We start from the raw sequence: 21,872 nt of genomic DNA, 5'->3' as shown, positions 1-21,872 counted from the left end.
CGAAAAGGCAACACAAGTGGCAGCTGGCTAACACTTGTCCCGAAATTTTCCTCCTAAACAAGACTTTCAAACCCCTTATGACTATTATGGGTGCTGCTAAGAAGGAAGGATCCTCAATTTATAGAAGTCAAACCTTTTCTTCCAAGAAAAGGGACATTGAAAAGAATGGTTTTAAATGGTAATTCTAGGCCAGGAAATACTTCAACCTTAAAGATGGTTAACAAAGAACGTGAACATTTTTTTAACATTTAATGACAAGGCCCTGTGCTGTGCCTCATAAAAGCACCAAACAAAGTTGAGGCACTTTCGATTATGCTTCACAATCGATCAGTGATCCAATTTGAGTACCTATACAGGAGAGACCTCTGTTAGATGTTTGTCTTGATTTTCTTACTGTATTTAGTTTTTCTATCTCTTGAAAAAAATAACAACATATTATCATAATTGAGTTTTTCTTTTCCTAAAAGAAAATATAATTCTTCCATATTTGGTATTCTGGATTTGAAATCTGTGTGTCAGGTAGCCGAGAGGCGTTAAGTTGATAGTTTTAAAGTTTCTGGCATGTTCCTTTAAACTTCAAGTTTGTGAATTGAAGATGTCTGCACTGGCTGGAACAGAACCAATCTTAATTGGGATATTTTATCTTATTAACAAAATGCATCAGAAAGTTTTATAGATGGTTTCTGTCATTTCCAGATGCTTTTTTTTTCTTTTTGTTGAGAAACCTCCCTTTAGGCTTCTTTTATTATATCTTCTTGTTCTTTATGATTATCTTAGTGTGGGGTTACAGAGAAGCTCAGTATGTAAAAAGTTGCTCAATGCACATATACGCTCATATGTAATGGTTATATTCGGGCCAATTTGCGCATCTTGATTAATTCAATCAGGTACCTGCTTTCTGTCACCAACATAAGTATCAAGTAACTCTGTCCACCAAAGTTTAGATATATTGAAGGAAATGACTTTTTTTTTGTTCAATATTCAAATTTGTTTTGATTGATCGATCAAGTGATCTTTATTTGAAAAGGATAACTAGTTCAACACCTTGGACAAACTCGGAGAACAGCATATACAGGAATAAACTCAAACAATTCTTCCAAAATGAATTTAAAAGGAGAAGATTAGAAACACTTCTTCATTCTTGGGCAGGAATAGCTGGATATTCATGAACTTCATTTTTGTTTTAATAAATTTTTTAATATTTTATCATTTACTCATTTATAAGAATGTAAAGCTACGTGAAATTTAAACGACAAGACGTCAAACGAATCAAAAAGTTAACATAAACAGAAGCTATATATATATATATATATATATATATATATATATATATATATATACCATGTACCCACTTCAGATTTTATGAGTTGCCTTTAATTTGTGCATATTAATGTTTAATAAAAGTGATGAGTTGATTAATTTAATAAAACAAATTAAGCAAATGAACCAAAACTGAGGGATTGTGTGTTTTGTGAGATGCTAATTAAAAGATGGACAATAATGTTATAATTGCACTTGCTATTATTGTTTCTGGGCTCTAGCTATCATTTTTCACTTTGATCAGACTAAGATGAAAGTCAATACTTCTCATACCAAGGGTACATTTATAGAATTTCTAGAGCGTAACTAGTTTAATATATGTAACAGAAAATTCCGCAAGGAAAAGCAGAATGTGGTGTAATATTGCCATATGCAACAAAGAAAGAATTAAATAGGGTGCATGTTTATAATTTCTCTCTGTATATAGAGTATAACGTAACTTATTATGACAGTTTATGTATCATTTATTTTCGACGGTCAATCTCAACCAATGCTTATTATATAGAGTTAAGCTGCATTTATATCTTTAGTGACCTTGCAACATTTTTTATTTTATACGTACATAGAACTTAAACTCTATATTTATTAGTTTGACGATATTGGGGTTAGAATAAAATGAAAAAAATACGTATATAAAGCGGAAAAAAAAGGGAAGATGGAAAGAATTCAATATTCAACTTACGTACCTAATTAAAAGTCGAAAATTTTCAAAGTGTTTGAGATGCAAATAACAGTTAAGTTAGACTGCATGCCTCTTAGGAGTTGACAAGATATATATCAGTATCAATCAATAATAGAGGGTACATGAAATATGATAAGATACATGTTTTTTTTTTATTTTAAAAAAAAAAACAAGATAAGATACATATCAGTTAATAGTATTAATTTCTTTGTTATTTTTCTTTTGTAAAGGTAGAGTTTGGGTCAACTTGCACAGTTTTTGATTAATGCACCAAGTACTTACTATCACCACTAGAGATACCGAACTAACTTTTAACAACATTGGAATTCATTTATCCTATCATATATTATAAGCACCTTATAATGAGAGGCGGCCCCCGGATTTGAAGGTGGGATGCACTCTTGGATTAAACCAAAATTTGCTTTGTATATGGGTGTCCACTACTAATATATCACTATTTTCTAAAAACAAATACATATATACATGGAATTTTTACCGAATTTTACGGGTATCGGTAACCACTCTCGATATAGCATAGGTCCGCCTCCGCTTATAATCGCATAAATAATTTGACGTTTCTCCTGTATCCTAACCATATCATATCTTACGCAATCACATAACTTTACAAGCTAGCAACGACATTAGCCAGCGAGGAGGTGTATTACTTTTAGCTACATATATTCTTCTTCAACCCCCCCAAAGCAATCTCTTTTACAATATATATTTTCAAAGCAACTCCATATCGAGAATCAAAATTGATCATGAGTGAACTGAAACCACAACACTCTAGTGAGGGTTGAAAGAGCCACTGCCATTAATTCCAACTGCACAGAAATTAAATCCTTATAACAACTACAACAACAATATTCAAATACACTAACATGCATATACAGTAACATTCTTAAGGACGGTCCTTATGCTGACAAATCTAAACAACAGCATACCTTTTGGGCCTTCAATTGAGTAATGGTTTGAAATATATATATATATATATATATATATATATATATATATATATATATATATATATATATATATCGACTTTTCATATACAAGATATAGAAGATCTAGATTCTACATAAGTCACAAACCCGTGTTTGGATCGACCCTGACTGATTGAGGGATATATTCCTTTTGTTAACTAATCAAATCAGTCAATTTCTTTTGCAGTCCAACTGTACTGACACCTGATATATCACTCACCTGCAAGATGATTCATTTGATAGTAAATAATATTCCTGTAATGATATAATAATTAAGCAGGTAAGGCAGCATGCCCCTCCTTAATGTTTTCACTTATTAAAGTACATATATGTATTAGGGGTTGCTCTTGATTTTTCCGAAAAAAAGAGTTTACTTTTGCATACTGATCACAGTGTAAATATTCTTTTACACAGTTAGATGGATCAACTGAAAGATTAGAGGTTAAGTCATACACTTCGTTAATTAATACAAAGAAATTTTAACACTATCATGCTATCCAATAAATATATCAATATAACCAATTCCATAAAAAGTGGGACTTAAAAACAAGGCAAGTTACCTGGTACAATAGGTAAAAATAATCTAGTAGTGTAAAATTTCCATATACCATCGATATATATAAGCTAAATTATAAGTGACTGCCCATCTAATAATTTCCTGGAGAATAGGGCATGATATAGGAACTTACGGCCTTAAAATATATATGTCAACAGCACCTCATTAAGGATGCAATAGAAAATTTAAAACTAAAAGTTTCCAAATGTATAATAGTGTCATTATTTCCAGAACAGACTAAAAGGAAAGAGTGCCATGCATATAAGATGGATGAGAAATTATATAAATGACAAAATTACTCAATATGTGGCATTAGATATATCATACCTGACATTGAATCCTGATCAAAGTCCATTCATCTTGTTTGGAATTAACACAACTAACAACATTTAGCCCTTGTTGGAGCAGCCATCTTAGCACTTTGGACAAAGAAAACATTTCCTCTTTATGACTATTCACATTAATCAAAATCTCCATACCATCTTGACATGTGTTTACTGCCACAGAATTGTTGTGAACATAACATGTTGAAGAACTTCCATTTTCAGCACCCAAATTATCCAATGAATTCTTGATTTGTTTTCTTCTATTGTCTAACTCTTCTATATTCTTCCGAAGATGCCTTATATAATTCACAGCTATTTGCATGTGATCTGATGCTGAACGTTTACCCTAAATTTGCAATCAAAATTCACCCCATGTTATTATCTAGCTTTAATTAAAAGGTAATACAAACATTACGCATATACAACTACAAAATATATCGTAGCTAAATATGAATTTTTTTGCAGCTAAACACTTTAGCCACAGTACTACTTTTTTAGTAAATAGGTAGAGATGACGTAGATAAAAATTAGCTACAAACTTAACTTGTTCTATGGCTATGCAAATAACCATGGAATTTTAATTTTTGTTGTTATTGTCAGGTATACTAAACCACATTCGTTATATTCAGACTGTATATGCATCCTAATAATAAAGTAATGAGGTAAATATTCTTTATCTCTCTACTCAAAAAAAAAAATCTATCTACTCAATAAAACCTTCTAAGCAACAAAAAGAAAGATAGAGAAAGGCTATCTGCATGAAAAGAGGAAGGAAATAGAGCGATAACTATGACTAAACTTTAACACAATATTTGGTTGATAATGAAACAAAATAGTATTTGAAGTTAAAGTTGAAAAATTGTATTTGAGAGCTGATTTTGTACATAAATTTCGCTTGAAATATTCCTCAAACAAGTATTTCTGAGCAAATACTAATAAAACTCCTTTTTCACTTCAATATTTCACAAGTATTGCACATAACGAGGTTCTAATATTTACAAATACTAATGGACAAATGAGAATATTTTTCTACTTATACTGAAATATGAAGAGAGGAAAATAGAAGAATCATCACCTTGATAAACTCAAGGGGAAGAAGGGATCTAAGAGAAGTAAGAAGATTTGCCATTTCTTGCCTTCTATGCCTTTCAACATTTCTATGCACAACTTTCTTGGAATCATCAGTACTACTTATAGTACTTTCTGGCCTTCTAATAAGCCCCTTGTTAGAATTATCAAGATTACTTCTATTGACCGAAGACATAGTTGTTGGGACTGAGGCGTAGTTGTTGTTGCTGTTGACTGAAGAAATTTCGCGAGGACCACCTATGAGATCTTGATTAGGGATTTGGTCTTGTTGGCAAAATCCATTTAATTGGAAATTAGGAATCTGAAGTAGCTGGTGATGATGATCATGATCTTGTTCAGTATTTTGTTTACTACTAAAGATCTCCCAAAGATAATTATCCATTGAACTAAACCTATGGCTTTTCCTCTTTTGGGTATTCTAATGGAAGATGATAAAGAACAAGATACGTTAGTTAGGGTTCTGAGATCTCCACAATATCTTCATAAAAAAGAAGATGACACACTGACCTACGCTAACCACACCAATTGTTTATTAAAATTTTGTAATGGTTACTATTCTTATCTACGCTTCTAGTCCCACCATTTGCTTTCACACTAGCCTTTTAATTTAGTGCTTCATTTTTAATAGTTAATATATATAGAATGATCGTGTAAAAGTATTACTACGGTCAGATCTTTCTGTAATAGAATCCATGTATAACAACCTCTCACAATAAAAGCTAAGTGTATCTCGAAACCAATCTTTTATATTATGTTATAATATATGTCCTCTATAATAGCACTTCACTATAACATCTAAAAAACATCGAAACAAACACGACTATTATAAAGAGATTTAATTGTATCAAGCAAGGGCGGAGCTAGAGGGTGGAAGAGAGTCTGAAACCCCCTCAGTTAAAAACTTACAATGCATATCTCATTGCTATCACATTATTTAACGCATTACAAGTTGTGTTGGATTAGTAACATAAAAAATAAGACAGATTGCCTGCTAGATTAAAATATATTGGTAGTGCACATATGAATAAATTCCATTTTCAATTATTTGTTGAGAGATTGTCTTATTTTATTTGTTTATGTATTTTGGCTAGTCATTTCCACCTACATCGTGAAAAACCTCCTCGTGGTTAAATTAAAGTCGTATCATGTTGGTTTTATTTTTTTGAATAATAAAAAGCTAACCGCTATTCATACCTAGTTTTTTTTAGTCCACAAGATTAAATAGACCTTATTTGATTGTTTCTTTTCTTTTTTTGAAACTTTTCCTTATTTTTTTGCTCAAGTAGAAATAATATACTAAAAGAAATAGTTATTATAAGTAATGTTGGATGTCGGGTTTCATATGGCATTTAATATGCAAATTTAGCTCTTTCAATAACATATCCATTCAAAAAATAAAAAAAACAACAAGATCAAATATTTTCTAGAAGATAACATTGCATGTGTACTATTTCTTATTATGTTACGCATACCTGGGACAGTTTGGTCATAATAGGATGAGATCAAATACCTGGAATTTGACAACCTTTTTCACGACATTTTGTTCCATGTTAGAGAGCCCTTTCATAAAATGGTTGGTGTGCATTATCTCATATATTGCCCTGTTGCATTACAATCTTGTTTTCCTATTTTTTTAGTCAGTGATATAAGCTTATGTCATAACGTGTCCCCCAACTTCCCGATTGCGAAAATTTGGGTAATTTTCTTTTTTAAGTAACACTGAACTAGTGGGTCTGGATCAGCTTTTACCACTGCTTAAAAAATACTGCAATAATTAGTGACAGATAATTAAAAAATTATGTTAATTACGAACAATTTAATGATAGATTAGCGACGAAGTTCCTAACTTATTTTATTTTTTTATTTTTTTGTAATGTACTTACTTTGCTGCTACTTACTATTTATCTCTATCCATAAAAAAATGGGACAATAAAATTTTGGGTAAGTTTCAATTACCAACACTTTTAGAGCAATAATTGAATAGTACACTGGGAGCTTTTTCTCCCTAACCAAATTTTGGAAATCTAAAATGTCTATTAAGAATTTATGTAGACTTAATTTTGATTCTATGGATATGGTTTTCTTACTAGCCCTAAAACAGACCACCCGTCGTGACAAGGTATATCAATCACAATGTATTTTTTTCTAAAGAAAAATAGATAAACGTTGGGTGTCAATTTTCAAGTTAATTGTTTAAGTTGATCCAAAAGCAAACGATCCTCTAATCGGATAATTCTTCCGCTAAATAGTAAGATCAACACCACTATTATGTTTTGGGTAGTTTTCCTTCTAATGTATCTTTTTATGTTTATGCAGAATCAATTAATATCCACAAAAATCTTTTTTTTTTTTTAAAAGAAGGAAGAAGACAAAAAGAAAGCATCTGCAATTTTTTTAAAAATTGCAGATGGAGGGGAGTGTGGCCTTACCTCCAAAGACTACAACACAAGGACAAAGGATGTCCTTCAAAAAGAACAAGAGAAGTATAATAACGTTACTCCCCTGTTCGACAAAAAATCAACTAAGAATGTTCAACTAACAAAAAAATTTGCCTTATTGTATTTTGTTCTAATGGTAGGCATTTGCAATCTGTCCAAGATGAACGGGCCTTTGGCACCACTAGGAAGCTGTTGAAAATTGAGAAAAATTTTGTTTACATGGTTGGACAAGGCAAGCTTAGCGAGATGATCGGCCATTTGGTTAGCCTCCCTAAAGCAATAGATAGGAGTAACATTGGCTTGGTTCATGATATGTGAAGTATCCTCAATAACCTTCTTCAGTTTGTAGTTATTGGTTTTCCCATCCTTGAGCATATTCGTTACCAGCATAGAATCGAGTTCAATGGTGAAGATCGAATAACCATTTGTTGCACACCAGTTGATCCCAAAGAAGGCAGTTTGTGCTTCAGCACAATTGTGACTATTGCACTTTGCAGTGACAGAGAAGGCCATAATAAAGTCGCCTTGATCATTCCTCAAGACTCCACCTAGGCCAGCAGTGCCATTTCCTTCTACAAAACTTCCATCTGTATTGAGTTTATGGGAGTTGCAATAAGTCTTCTCCCAACACACAATGATGGCCTCTGGAATAGGTTGTAATTTCATCATCTTCTCACATAAATTGACCCAAGGCAATGTTAGTTTGCAATTAGAAAAGAGTCTGTGGATAGCAGCCTGAGTGTTCCAGCATACTTGATGTTTCATTTTGAAGAAATTGAATCTTTTTTTATCTTCAAATTTACAAGAACATCTATTTTTCCAAATTACCCAACATATAATGATGGGAGTGATCTGTAGAACTAGCTTGTGAACTGCATTGTTGTGTTTCTATTGCCACTATTGATTCAATAACCCTCTTATAGGAAGTTGCATTGGTTTGATTCCCAGAGGGGAGCCAATAAATTTCCAAATGTACCTAGCTGCATCACTTTCCAAAAAATCATGTTAAATAGATTCTTGCTTAGGGTTAGTGTAACAGTTACATTTCGAATAATTTGCTTGCGAAAGTTAAGAATAGCATCATCAATAGGCAGCTTAGATATCCAAAGTCTCCAAGTTAACAATGAGAATTTAAAAGGAATACTAGAATGCCACATCTTGCTAAAGAAATGATCCTTATTTCTTGTGTTCCTAAAGAAGCATAATGTTGTTTTGTTGGAAAACTTACCATTCTCGGTGAGATCCCATACAGCTTGATCCATGATATCTTGTTTGCCTATATGGATATTCATAATGTATTGAACCATATCATCCGACAAACATTCATTGAGCTTGTTGGTGTTCCAGGTTCCATCATGGATGAATTCTCTGACAGTTGTTTTGTTGTTGCTATGCCCAAGCATGTATGGGGATAATGGACCCTTACCAGTCCAATTGTCCAACCACATACTAGAATTCCAGAGTTAATCTGCCAAATAATGTGAGACTCTGCTTTATCTCTGACTTGTATCATCTTTTGCCAGACAATGAGTCACCAGAGGCCCTTTTCTTACTTACCGAGTGAGATCTCGGGCAATATTTATGCCTCATGAAGATCCAGAGAGATGGTATAGTTATAAATCTCCATCACCTCTTAGTTTCAAGAGTGTTAGCAATATCCTCCATCCTTCTCACATCAATGCCCCTTCATCCGGGGAAAATAAAGGTTCTTCCATGACTTCCAATGGTATTTTTTTTTGTCACCAAAGAAACCCCAGAATAAATTGGAGAAATGTTTTTCAAGCAGATTAAAAGTGCCTTTGGGGGGAGATAAGGCAGAAAGAGTATATATAAGAAGAGACTGAAGCACATGCTTAATTAAGATCAACTTATCACCATACAAAAGCAGCTTACCATGTCAACCATTAAGTTTCTTAACTACTTTATTCACCATATTATCAAAATACACTAACTTCTTCCTTCCAATATAAATAGGACAACCTAGATAAGTCAAAGAAAAGTCTTTATCCATAAAGCCATTATAATTCCTTATCCTATTAATTTAACAACACAAGAATTAGGGGCAATAAGGAAAAACTTTTATCAACATTCACAAATTGACCAGAACTGGCTTCATAGTTATTAATAACCTTCATGATGAGGCTAACATATTTATCATTGCCACTAGTGAAATGACAATATCGTCAGCATATGCCAAGTGATTAATAAGAGGACCATTGTTAGGCATAGAAAAAGGAATAAAGTTGTCATCCAAAAGAAGATTGTTAAGTGAGCAACTCAACACTTCAGCTACAATAATAAAGAGAGGGGGTGGAGAGGGGATCTCCTTGTTTAAGTCCCTGACTAGAGATAGAAAAATCTTTTCTGTTTCCATTAATAATGATGGAATACCAAATGCCATATAAGAGATTCAAAATCATGTCAATCCACAGTTCACAAAAACTAAATTTCCTAAGAACTGAGGTAACAAATGTCCATGACATTCTATCATATGATTTTGCCATGTCCAATTTAACAACAACATTGCCACCCTTATTAGTATGAGAGATAGATTGAATAATTTCTTGCGCTAATAGAATATTTTCCGAAATCAACCTATCTTTAACAAAACTACTTTGATTAGTAGAGATCAATTTGCTTAAAAGAGGATTTAGTCTGATAAAGAGAATTTAGAGATGATCTTATTTGTTAAATTGGAGAGACTAATAGGTATAAATTCATTAAAGGTGGTGGGAGAGTCATTCTTTAGGATAAGAACTAAACTAGTGTGTGTATAGAACTTAGTAAGGGGCTTACCTCTGAAGAATTCTAGTACAAACGCAATGATGTCTTCCTTAATAATGTCCCAACAACTTTGAAAGAAAGTCTCATAGTAGCCGTCTGGTCCTGCAGCACTAGATGCACATAAATTGAAAACAACATGTTTCATTTCCTCTTCAGTTAGATTATCTGTAAGGCTGACATTCTCTTCATCTGTAATCTTGTTGGTGATATATTCCAGAATGTTAGGGTCCAGATTAGATATTGGTAAATTGAAAAGGCCATTAAAATGTCTAATGACGGCTTTAGCAATTTTATCCTCCCCTGTAATCCACTTTCCTTTATGATTCTTGATTCTATCGAGTTGCAATCTTCTACTTTTCTCTCTGTAACTTACTATGAAAGTAGTTGGTATGTCTCTCTACCTCCTCAAACCAATTAGTATTGGCCTTCTGAGTGAGTAGGGAGTTCTACATAGATAGCCACCTAATGTATTCGGCATGAGCTTTATTGGTCGATGCCCTCTCTACCTCAGTGTTATTAGCAATCTCCAGTTCTTCTAGCCTTTGCACTTTATCTTCCCAATTAACGACTTGTTCATGAATGTTCCAATGGTTTCTCTTGACCACTGACTGAGTCTTTTGATGAGAAGCTTTAGCTTTGTCTGAAGCTTCCACATATGGTTACTATTGAGTTGAGTTTCCATACTTCCTTAACAAGCTCGAAAAAATCATCCTGTTTTGTCCAGAAGTTGAGAAATTTGAAGTACTTTATATGATTGTTGACTGTATCAAAATATTTTATGAGTAAAGGCCTGTGATCAGAACTAGTTCTTACTACGTGTTTGACAATAGTATTTTGGAATCTTTGAGCTCATTTGTCATTTACGAAGACTATCTAGTCTTTTCCAAATTCTTTTCCTAGGCCTCCAATTGTTGCACCAAGTGTACTTAGGACTTGAGAAACCAATGTCTGTTACACCACAGTTGTCCATGCTCATGTGAAAATCAAGACTCTTGTGTATTTTATGAGGCCCATCTCCAAGCTTTTCCTCTGGTACCAAGATAACATTGGAGTCGCCTCCAATACACCAAGGGCCATAAATTACTAGGCTGATATCCTCAATGCTGCTCCATAAGTCTTTTCTTTTTTCTTGAAGTACATTTGGCATAGACTGCTGTGATAACAATAGGGGGATTGTCCAGACCATCTTCAACCTTTATAGAAATATGTTGCTCCTCATTTGTAATAACGGTAGTTTGATTGAGGTTTTTCTAGAAACACCAAATCTTACCATTGTCGTTGGAGATGCAATCTTTAAAGCCGAGAAATTTGCGATATGCTTCAATTTTATGTTTGCTGACCATGAGTTCCATAATAGCAACAAAAAGGATACAGTTGATGTCTATGAGTTTTTTGAGCCTATGAATGGTCTTGTTTGACCTCACTCCTCTAATATTCCATAAGATTGTACTAATAATGGGAAACTTGAGGAGACATACCATTCTTTTGTTTCCTCCTTAGAGAAGGTGTGTTGTTGTTTTTGTGCTTCTTTTCTGATCTTACTCTGCTTCTTCCTCTTCCTTCTGCCAAATAAACTTTTTCATCTAAGTTCCCTTCCCCTCGGTTAGTGTTCTATTTCTGTTGAAGTCCTTGAGCAACTTGGTGTAAGATGGGATCCTTATTTAGATGATTTGTTATTAGTCCTCCGAAGTTGACTTCTGCAAAACTAAGCTGGTTAACATTTAAATCTACAATAATATTAATACCTGGGTGTTCACAGATATATGTTGGAAGGCTTGAAGAGCTCAAACTTGTTTCAGCATCTTTGTCTTTCTCAAGTTCAGTTCGATCGTGAGCCTCATTTCCTTCCTTCATCTTATTAGTTTTAGATTTCTCATCTTCTTTGGAGCCTTCTGGTGGATTTTTGTTAGAATCCTCAGCTTCCTTTTCCTCCATATAAGTAACCTTTGTATGTCTTTTGTATGATCAGGTATGGTACTTTCTTTGACCTTCAACATAGATTCATTGCTTGCAGTGTGAAAATCCTGTTGTCCATTTGGCAGAGCTAGTTGTTCTACTCTTTTCATCTTGGACTAACATAAGATTTTGAGCCTTAGGGGCTTTTTCTATGATAGTCTTTTGTTGCTCAATTGATTATGAACTGGTTTGGATAGAACTTAACTCTTCTTTTTAGGCATTTTCTTCTGCTTTTCCTTTTTCTTCTTACTCTTTTTCTTAATTCTATCTGCTATAGACAATGCCTCCTTCTCCTCCTTCTTTTGTTGATAGTTTAGTTCTCGTTCATCTTCCTCTTTTCTTTGTGATTCAACATTATGGAAGACTTTAGTAGTTTTGTCTTTCTCAGCTTTTCCAGACTCCTTAGCTTTAGTACCAGTCCTTTTGTTTGTTGCCTCTGGAGTTTGCTCTACATTAATTCTCTGATCCTCGTTATTCTTTTTTTGATCTTTACTGCTGGCTTCTCTAGGATTCTCTATGTTCTTAACATTGTTGCTTTTTTGTGCTTCTAAATCTCTCAGTTTTTCCAGAACTCGTCAATTCATCATGTTATGGCCTAGCTTTTTGCAATGTTTGGAATACTTTGGGATGCTTTCGTGTTCTATTTTTTGTATGAATCCTCTCAAAGGCGAGTTCTCATCCTCCGTTCCCACCCATACACTCTCTATTTGAGGTTTGAGAAGATCAATTTCTACCCTTACCTTAGCAACACTAGGCCTAGTACGCCCACCAGCATCAACGTCAAATGACAGAGGTGTGCCAATTTCACTTCAAGTTTGATTAGCATAGTGCCATGTATGCATATTAAAAGGGAGGCCATGGAGAAGGATCTATACCGGCATTGTCGGAATATCTTCATCCGGTTTGAAATCTGATGTCCATTTTTGTAACCACATCTAGAAGCCATCGACTTCAACCACCCTTCTGTACCAAAATGAGTTGAAATCATCCTCATTTGTAAAGTCTAAGAAAACATTATAATTCTTGTATACTCCGATTTTCGCAGAACCCTTCACAGGTAATTTTCCCTAAAAGTAGCCCTAATTAATCCAATTTGGGGTCTTGGCTTCAAAAATCTGCCAATAATTGTCAGCCGACATTAGTCCGCCATAATTTCATAGTATATCCTTTACCTTGAAGATCACAGCAGATATCCCATTGTGTGTGGTATGCCTTCCTATAAGAGATTCTCAAGGGCGACGAGCGTTGCCCATCGGAGTAGTAAGCCGTCACAGTAGTGGCGAAGGTTGGTTCCCCAGAAATTCCCTCTGTCCCCTGAATCGGCTTGTTAAGAACATCCTAATTATAATCTTTACGCACCCCTAGAGTCCCACCCGATGGCGCCATAAGGCGGCTGATATTAGGCTAGAAACCCGTATTTTAGCCGTAGTATTAAATTTCAATTACTGTATTTTTACGTGTGTTTGAGCTCAAATGATAGTGAATTACACTTAATACGTGTTTTATGCCTTGCAGAAAGTGATCCCGAGTTCAAAAGTTAATTTGGAGCTAAATCGATCAATATGGAGCTTTGAAGTCTGAGTAAAAGCCCAATATATTAAGTCGGGATCGTGTTCGGAGGTCGTGTACCAAGTCTGAATGTCAAAAGAGGATAAAATAATTTCACTCTGAGAAAATAACACTTCCGCGCCGCATGGGGCACGGCGCAACAGTGTAAAATAATTGGCCTAACAAGAAAATGCAAGCGTGCTGATAAACTTCACTAGCGTGCCGCACAGTACGACGTAGGGTGCACCGCGCCTATGGAAATCTCCTGCAGTCTGTTAGAATCAGCTCTCTGAACTTCCCCACAAGCACATCGCGTGGAGCATCTCCCCATGCGGTTCACCTAAGTACATTTTACAGAGCCAAGTCCTATTTCGCGCAGGAAAGGGTGTTTCTTCTAGGCCCGACCCTACTTGGTATAAATACATATAAAAATACTATTTTGAGGACTTTTGACACATCTGAGACCTAGGAAAACTATTCATCGAGTTCTTCATTCTTTCATCTTTACTTTGTAATTTAATTATGCAAATTATTTGGGAAATTATTACTATGAGTTAGGGGTGTGCATTCGGTATTTCGGTTCGCTATTTCGGTATTCGGTATTCAGTATTCGGTTTATCAATTGTATATACCAAATATCATACCAAATTATTTCAGTACGGTTCGGTATTTATTATTTTGGTTCGGTACAGTTTTGATTCAATGCTACAATTCATAATAACGAAATGCTTCCAACCATTAGTTCAAAACTTTGGGAGTGTATTAAAGACATGCCTATGACCTATCACTGATCTGAACATGAGTGTTGCTATGAGTGTTCAAAACTTCGGGTAACATTATCAGAATGTCTTAAAATACATGCCTATGATCTGTAACCATTAAGTATCTGAACGACTAAATCTAAACAAAAAAATCAATGACAAAATAGAAAACCATTAAGTCATTAACAACATTTTCACAGAAAAGAAGTTCAACAGTGCAATAACAGTAGCAGTTTACACCTGAACGACTGAACCTAAACATTTTCACAGTAGCCTGCAGTTTAACAGGCTGCAAATTTAGTGTTCTAACACCACTGTAGCAGCATTAACAACCGAATTAAATAGTGCAATAACAGTAGCACTAGAAGCAAAATTAAAAGTAACAGAAATGCAGAATTAGTGTTCTAACTTCTAACAGTACCACCAGTGCAACAAAAACAACAGAATTAACCGTAGCAGCAGACTCTAATTCTTAAATATGGATTCCAGGAAGACGCTCAAGACAATGCCTAATATGTTTCCTTAAAAAAGATGTTTCATTCCTCTTTGGATGAACATTATATACTTGACCATAATGCTTGCACTCTACTTTGCGAACTTCTCCGTTATCTTCTTTCACCTCAAAGTGATCCCAAATATCAGAGCGTACTTTAGGAGTACGGAGCATGATTGCACTTGAACCTAAAAAAAATATAAATCATAAGTTAGAATATTATTTTTTGATGATAATAAAACAAAACTACAAAAGTATATCACCAAACAAATAGAGTATTCACTTGAACCAACATCACTTACTCTACTTTTGTCTGCTATCTATATAAATTAAAACAAATATAAACACAAATTAAGAACTTTCCGTTATTTTGTCAAGCAACTTATCAAATGGCACTAACACTGAAGTTCCAATAATTGGAAGACCAGTGTCCCTACAATACCAACTACAAAAGCAGAAATGTACAAACAAAAGAAACTAATCAGAATTCCAGAGAGGAAGTAGCCATTGCTCAAAAGTGAGAAGATTCACTCATTTCTGAGATTTGAAGTTCATATATAGGACATGATGTTTAAGACATTTTACCAGAAGTCCTCACAAATACAAGATATTTTTGATCTGGCTCTTTTGTTATGCCATCCCAACTAGGCATACAGGGAATAAGGAACCATACACTCCTAAAATCTTTTCAATCATTATTGTTAACTTGCAGCATATAAGGTTCAGATCATATCATTCAAGAAGCATGTAAGGTTCAGATCATATAATTCAAGAAATTGGGTTCACTAACTAGGTTAAGAAACTTTTTTCCAACACCTCTCATAAATGAAAGGCTAAGGAAAAATAAATCATATATAATTATACACCCTTTTCAACTAAAGTACAGTTTTCTCACTAACTTAATCAGGTACCGAGCTTCTTCTCTTTATCCTATACCTCATCTTCCAAATAAGAATTCACTTAAATCAACTTAGCCTCAAAATCTTTTATATTCACGGTAGCTGTCCCCTACTAGTCACAGACACTAGATCCATCATCATTTCAAAAATCAAAATATATGGTTATTCAGTCGACAAAAAGTTATACGCCTAATCTTAGCTATACGCCTAATCGCATATACCTCTTTCCGTGTTCAATTTCCAGAACAAATTAGTGCAAAACAAATGCCCAAGCACCATTTAATTTTGTTGCTACTATTACTGCATATATTCGTAGAGCATCCGAGAAAATGGACATTAGTTCTATCTAAACTTCAAAACTTAGATCATGAAATGAGAGTTCCTCGAGACAAATTAGAAAAATGAAGATTGAAGAATGAAAAATTGAAAAGTTATGAATTAGACTTGTTGAAATCTTGATTTGATGAGTAGACAGTAGACGCCGAACATACGATCTGGCGATCTCACAGGCGAGTGGCGACAACGGACGCCGGACAAGCGATCTCTAAGTTTTTAAGTAAGGAGTCGTTCGTTTGTTCTTAGGTTTCTCAGTCGTTCACTCGTTCTTACTTCTTAGTTCTTAGGTTTCTCATAATGTTAGGACTTAGGGTAAGACAAGTGAAAGACTTTTGGGTTATTGGGTTGGGCTCCAAAAATTAAAATTTTGGCTTTTGGGTCAGCACTTGGGCTGGGCGTTGGGCAGTCTACTACTAGTCTTCTACATGATTTTTAAATTTTCAGTATTTTGGTATACCGAATTGTCAAGATCCTAATACCGAGGACTGAACCGTTGTACCGAAATACCAAACATTTAGTACCGAATTGAACCGAAATACAAAAAAAAACCGAAACCGAAATACCGAATTAATTCGGTTTGGTTCGGAATTCGGTTTTTCGGATTTTATGCCCACCCCTACTATGAGTATGAGTAGCTAAATTCCTAATCTAGGGTCTTGATGGAACCTATTGGAGGATGATTTTCTTGTTACGTTAATATAGATTTGCCATAGTATTTTCTCTATTTGTTCAACTATATTGTGATTGTTGTTGATTGAAGGGCCTTCAATCGACTGTGCCTATTTAGTATGTATTACTCGGGAGTGAGTGCATATTTAGGTAGTTGTTGAATAACACCACTCCTAACGTATGCGAGGGATCAATACGAAGGGGTTAAAGGTGGGATTAGGAATAACAAAACCTTGGGTGCTATCTAAGTGAGTTGTAACTAAGGCTAGCTAGCGTAATTCGGGAGAATATGTCTAGTATATTGTTATAATTACTTGGGAGAGAGTTACGATAATCAGAGTGCTCATGATCAATAGAGAATACTTAGGCAAATTTATAGGAAACGTAGCAGAAAAGATTCCGACAATAGGGGTGATGTTCTAAACGTCAATACCACACAGGGGGGGGTATTTGTGTGGTACCCAATTTTCGCTCTAGAAGAACATGGTTCTTCTAGGTGTTCTAACTACCACTATTTGCGTAATAAAAAGTACATAAAATAAAGAACACATAAATTTTTACGTGAAAAACACCTGGCTCAAAAGGTGAAAAAACTACGACCTACTACTCAGTAGAATTTTCCCAAACTTCCACTAAAATCACTGAGCCAAAATAGCATTTACAAAAACTCTTTGTAAACCTAAAGATTAACTCTAATCCCTTATAGCACACAACCTCAACTGTTGCGACAACTTCAAGTTAGCTTATAACTTGAACACTCAAAGTACCTAATACAATTGCTTCTATGAAAGCTAAAAAGTACAACTTTAAACCACCTACTACAATTGAACTAGAATAAGAAATAATACAATGGAACTGGTTCTTCTATCTCGTTCAAGTAGCTTTAGGAGGGCACACTCAAATCTCACATAAATTGCTTGCAAAATCACCTTGCTCTTTTGCTTTCAATTTAGTTTAACTTCTGCGTATGTGCAATACCTGTAAAAGTGAACAATCACTGTCATTTAATAGGTTAGAAATCAAAGTCTGATTGGGACTCAATTTCTGATCTTCTATCATAGTTGATTCCTTGAAGATATCAAACTCTAACACTCTCTTTATCCGGATTGTATTCTCTTCATATAAGGAGGCTTTCTCCCCTTATCCAATATGCAACATTTTCGATCAGATCAGGAGATATTGCTGCTTGATCAGTAGGACTTATCTCATTCATGTGCATCTCACATGTGTAGGTTGATCATGACAGTGCTTCACAAGATGGACCTGGTCTATGACTGAGTTCATTTGTCATTCTTCAAAACTTCACCTATTCTTCGGCCAACAAATTCCCCCTTTTTGATGATGACAAACTCTTTGCTTTTTACTGATCAAAAAACCTGTAAGAACTCAGCTTAACCATCAACACTAAACTTAGAAAATTTTCTTTTCATTAAGGACTAGGGTTAATTAGGTTATAAATATCACATATTTCAGAATAATATGTAAAGAACAATATCTCATCCCCTTTTTGGCATCGTCGAAAAGTTGTATACACAGGGTGAATTCCATATTTTAATAAGTACTCATGACCACTGGGGCAACTGTAAGTGCAATCATGGTACAATCATCAGTAATCAAACAAACATATTTAAACTATCAAGATCAGAATAATCATTGAACAAGAGAAACCAATAGTTGTCATTGAGAGATATATGTTGCCACTAAAAATCTACAAAAAGAAAGAAAAAAATCCAAACCATGAGCAAAAAAAAAAAACAGAAAAATCCCTAATCTGGGCCACTGGGGTGTACTAGAACTAGTTCAAGAGACAGAAACTAGGAGTCCGAAGGCTTGGAGGAACTGGAGGGTTGAGTTTGGAGAAGATTCAACATGTTCAGAAGAATTCCATCATTCTTCTCCTTTTCTTTTGCAAGCTCAATTCTGAGACCATCCCTCTCAGCTTCCACTTCAACCACACGAGCCTTGAGCCTAGCAATTTCAGCATCCTTAGCTGCACATTCCTAAACCAAAGTCCTAACCTTGTTGTTGAAGGGCGTCCTCAAGGATGAACCAGGTTTAACTAGATGGCATTGGCTGGATAGTCACAAACAAGAAGAGTTTTTATGCCAAAGTGTTCTTTGCTCGAGGCCATTTCCCATTTCTTCAGAGGCACATTGAGCCTGTCCAGAACTGTGGTTAGTATGAAGCCATATGGGGTAGCATGAGCCTTGGAACCATTTATGACCCTGTCTAGTAGTTTGACTATGAGGGCAGGCCAGTTGATTTGCTTTCCTCTCTCCAGGCATTCCATAAGAACCAGATCTATGTATTTGGCAGTGTGCCTTCTCTCATGTCTTCGCAATAAGTACTTGTTGACAAACTCAAACACCACCTTATGCTGAGGCCTCATCTCACTTTTCTGCACAACTCTGGCTTCATTCATATTCTCTGAATCACAGAACCTTTTGGTGATTTCAAGGGCAGTGGGGAGGGAGTCCAGGCATGGACACCTTTGACTAGTATAGTCATCAAACCTTTCAGAGGGTATGTCCAGAATCTCTCCCAATTTCACAGCATCAAACTGCACTTGAACTCCCTTCACCTAGCTACTGACAACTTCATCCTTAACAGCAGCATTTGCCATAAATTTAATCAACTCATTTCTAGCTATCCTACCTTCCATCTGAAGGACCATGTCCTTCCATCCTTGAGCAGCCAAAGAGTCTACCAATCTCATCATCCCTGGTTCCACCAGGTCCTTCAACAATCTACCTTTTAAGATTTTTCTTCTACCAAAAATGGTAAGCTTATCCTGTTCCTTCTCAGATTCATCATCATCATCTTCTTCTTCTTCTCCATTCCAATCATCATCATCAGAAACTTTGGTTTATTTAGCTTTCACTGCAGATCTTGTCCTCTTGGCTAGTGTGGGTTCAGCAGCTACAAGCACAGAGGAGGATTTCTTGGAGGAAGTCTTGGGTTTCTTAGGCTTAGGTGTAGAAACCTCTACTGTTGTACCCCTCTCTTGATGGACCAGTTCCATCTCTTCTTCCTCAACAGCCTTTGAGGATTATGCAACATTTCCCTTTCCCTTATCCTTTTTCCTTTTATTGTTTTCTTCTAAAGCCTTTTGCATATCAGCTTCACTCTGTTTTACCCTGCTTCTTGTGGCTCTACCCCTAGACACTAAAAAGGCAGTAGGTGTTGGGAATGAGGCTTTTCTTTTCTTGGATGGATTAAGAACATTTGGGGATTTTGGTGTAGTAGCTTTGCGTTTCTTTGGGTCATAACGTGCCCCAACCCTTTTCAGTAGGTCAGCCAAGGTTTCTTCAGTAGATGAAACATGTTCATCTCTTTGTTTGCTTAGATGAACCAACCCCTCAGCTGCTTCCCCAGAACCACTTCTCCTGACTTCATGCCACTCTCATCTAACCTATCTTGTTCCACCCCACATATAGCAAGAACTGCTCCCTTCCATTTTCCCCTCTCTTCACCACATGTACCCTCTCTCTCTTTTTCTTTTTCAGACTTCTTTTTACCTCCACTCCTACTCATCTCAGACAACTCAACATCCCTAATAGGTTCAACCAGAACAAACCTAGTTTCTAAGTTTTCAACCATAGAAGAACTTACCTCAGAAGGAAATTCTTGAGTCTTTTCAGAGTCAGAAGACCCATGTCCATCTCCCTCAATCGCAGATTGAAAGGATTCAGTCTCAGAGCTAGAATCAGACTTTGGAGCTGGGCTTTCTTTCACTTGGCTAGCTTTCAACCTTTCATTTAAAACCTTCCTCAGATCCCCAGATGCTATAGTTTTTCGAGCAAGTATTTTCTGCCTTCAAAACCTAGGTTTTGGAGATACACTAGGTGGAGTAGATGAGGATGAATTTGAGGGAGATGGTGGTGGAGGAGTGCTAGGATGATCTTGTGGGTTAGACATGATTCTTCGTTTCTTGAGAGAATTTGGGAATTTTGGAGAAGAGGGCAATTAGAATTGAAGAGGAATTTTTTACGGTTTTAGAATTATGAAGAAGACTGAAGATGCGGTGTGTATTTAAAGTGAATTAGACATTAAATAAGTAACAACAGCCTTTTCAGGGGTCAAATAGAAGTCTAATCAAACTGAAATTCCAGAATTTTAATGATAGATTTGGCTTCCCTAGATATTAGGCAAAAATCAGGGTTTAGAGTTCTAGATGGACGGAACTGGTTCAATGCTCAACGGATAGAATTTTCTAGGAATTTGATAAGTATAGGACTTCTGCTCATGATTGAATTATTAATCTTTCTAATTGTGCAGTGTATAGAAAACATACTTGAACTTTCATATGAACCCATACTGATGAACCTGGTTCTTCATATAGAACTCTCTTGAACATGCTTCAAATGCCATAATAGAGAAAATGTTGTAAGAGATCAGTGAGTCATATATACACATGTCACAGGAGTATACTAATTAAAGTATGAAACTGAGTAAGAATTAATCTAGATATTTACACAAGGTTAGAATTCCTAGCCAATTTTTTTGTGCATTCTAAGCTAGATCTATTAGATGATCTTAATCATCCCTAATTTCAACCTATTCCTCTCAAAGTTTTCTCTACTCAGTGCTTTAGTGAAGATGTCAGCAATTTGCTTATCAGTAGCACAGAATTCTATGGAGATCAAACTTTTCTTATAGTTGTCTCTTAAGAAATGGTGCCTAACATCTATATGCTTAGTCCTCTTATGATAAACATGGTTCTTTGTCATACTTATAGCACTAGTGTTATCACAGAATATAGCAATGCAACCAACTTCAATGCCAAAGTCTACTAGCTGCTGTTTGATCCATAGCAATTGAGCACAACAAGAGGCAACAACAACATACTCAGCTTCAGCAGTAGATAAGGCCACTGAATTTTACTTTTTAATAGCCCATGACACTAGACATGAACCAAGGAAGTGTGCCATACCTGAGGTGCTCTTCCTATCTACTAGGAAACCTGCATAATCAACATATCCTACTAGATTGAAATTACTACTTTTGGGGTACCAAAGACACATATCAGTGG

The 21,872-nt window shown here is 35.3% G+C and overlaps 1 protein-coding gene across 1 annotated transcript; it reads right to left on the bottom strand.

Annotated features, from left to right (window-relative positions):
* Positions 1-3,052: 3,052 nt before the first annotated feature.
* Positions 3,053-5,441, bottom strand: LOC107828817 (transcription factor bHLH118-like). The gene is made up of 3 exons (XM_016656196.2): positions 4,943-5,441; positions 3,869-4,213; positions 3,053-3,205 (listed from the first exon to the last, which is right to left on the bottom strand). The coding sequence occupies exons 1-3, from the start codon at positions 5,336-5,338 to the stop codon at positions 3,140-3,142; spliced, it is 807 nt and encodes a 268-aa protein (XP_016511682.1). The 5' UTR covers positions 5,339-5,441; the 3' UTR covers positions 3,053-3,139.
* Between the last annotated feature and the right edge of the window lie 16,431 nt (positions 5,442-21,872).

Source organism: Nicotiana tabacum, chromosome 11 (genome assembly GCF_000715075.1).
Source record: "Nicotiana tabacum cultivar K326 chromosome 11, ASM71507v2, whole genome shotgun sequence".
Taxonomy (NCBI): domain Eukaryota; kingdom Viridiplantae; phylum Streptophyta; class Magnoliopsida; order Solanales; family Solanaceae; genus Nicotiana; species Nicotiana tabacum.
Note: the sequence above shows the minus strand (reverse complement) of the source record. Positions and strands in the feature narration are given on the sequence as shown.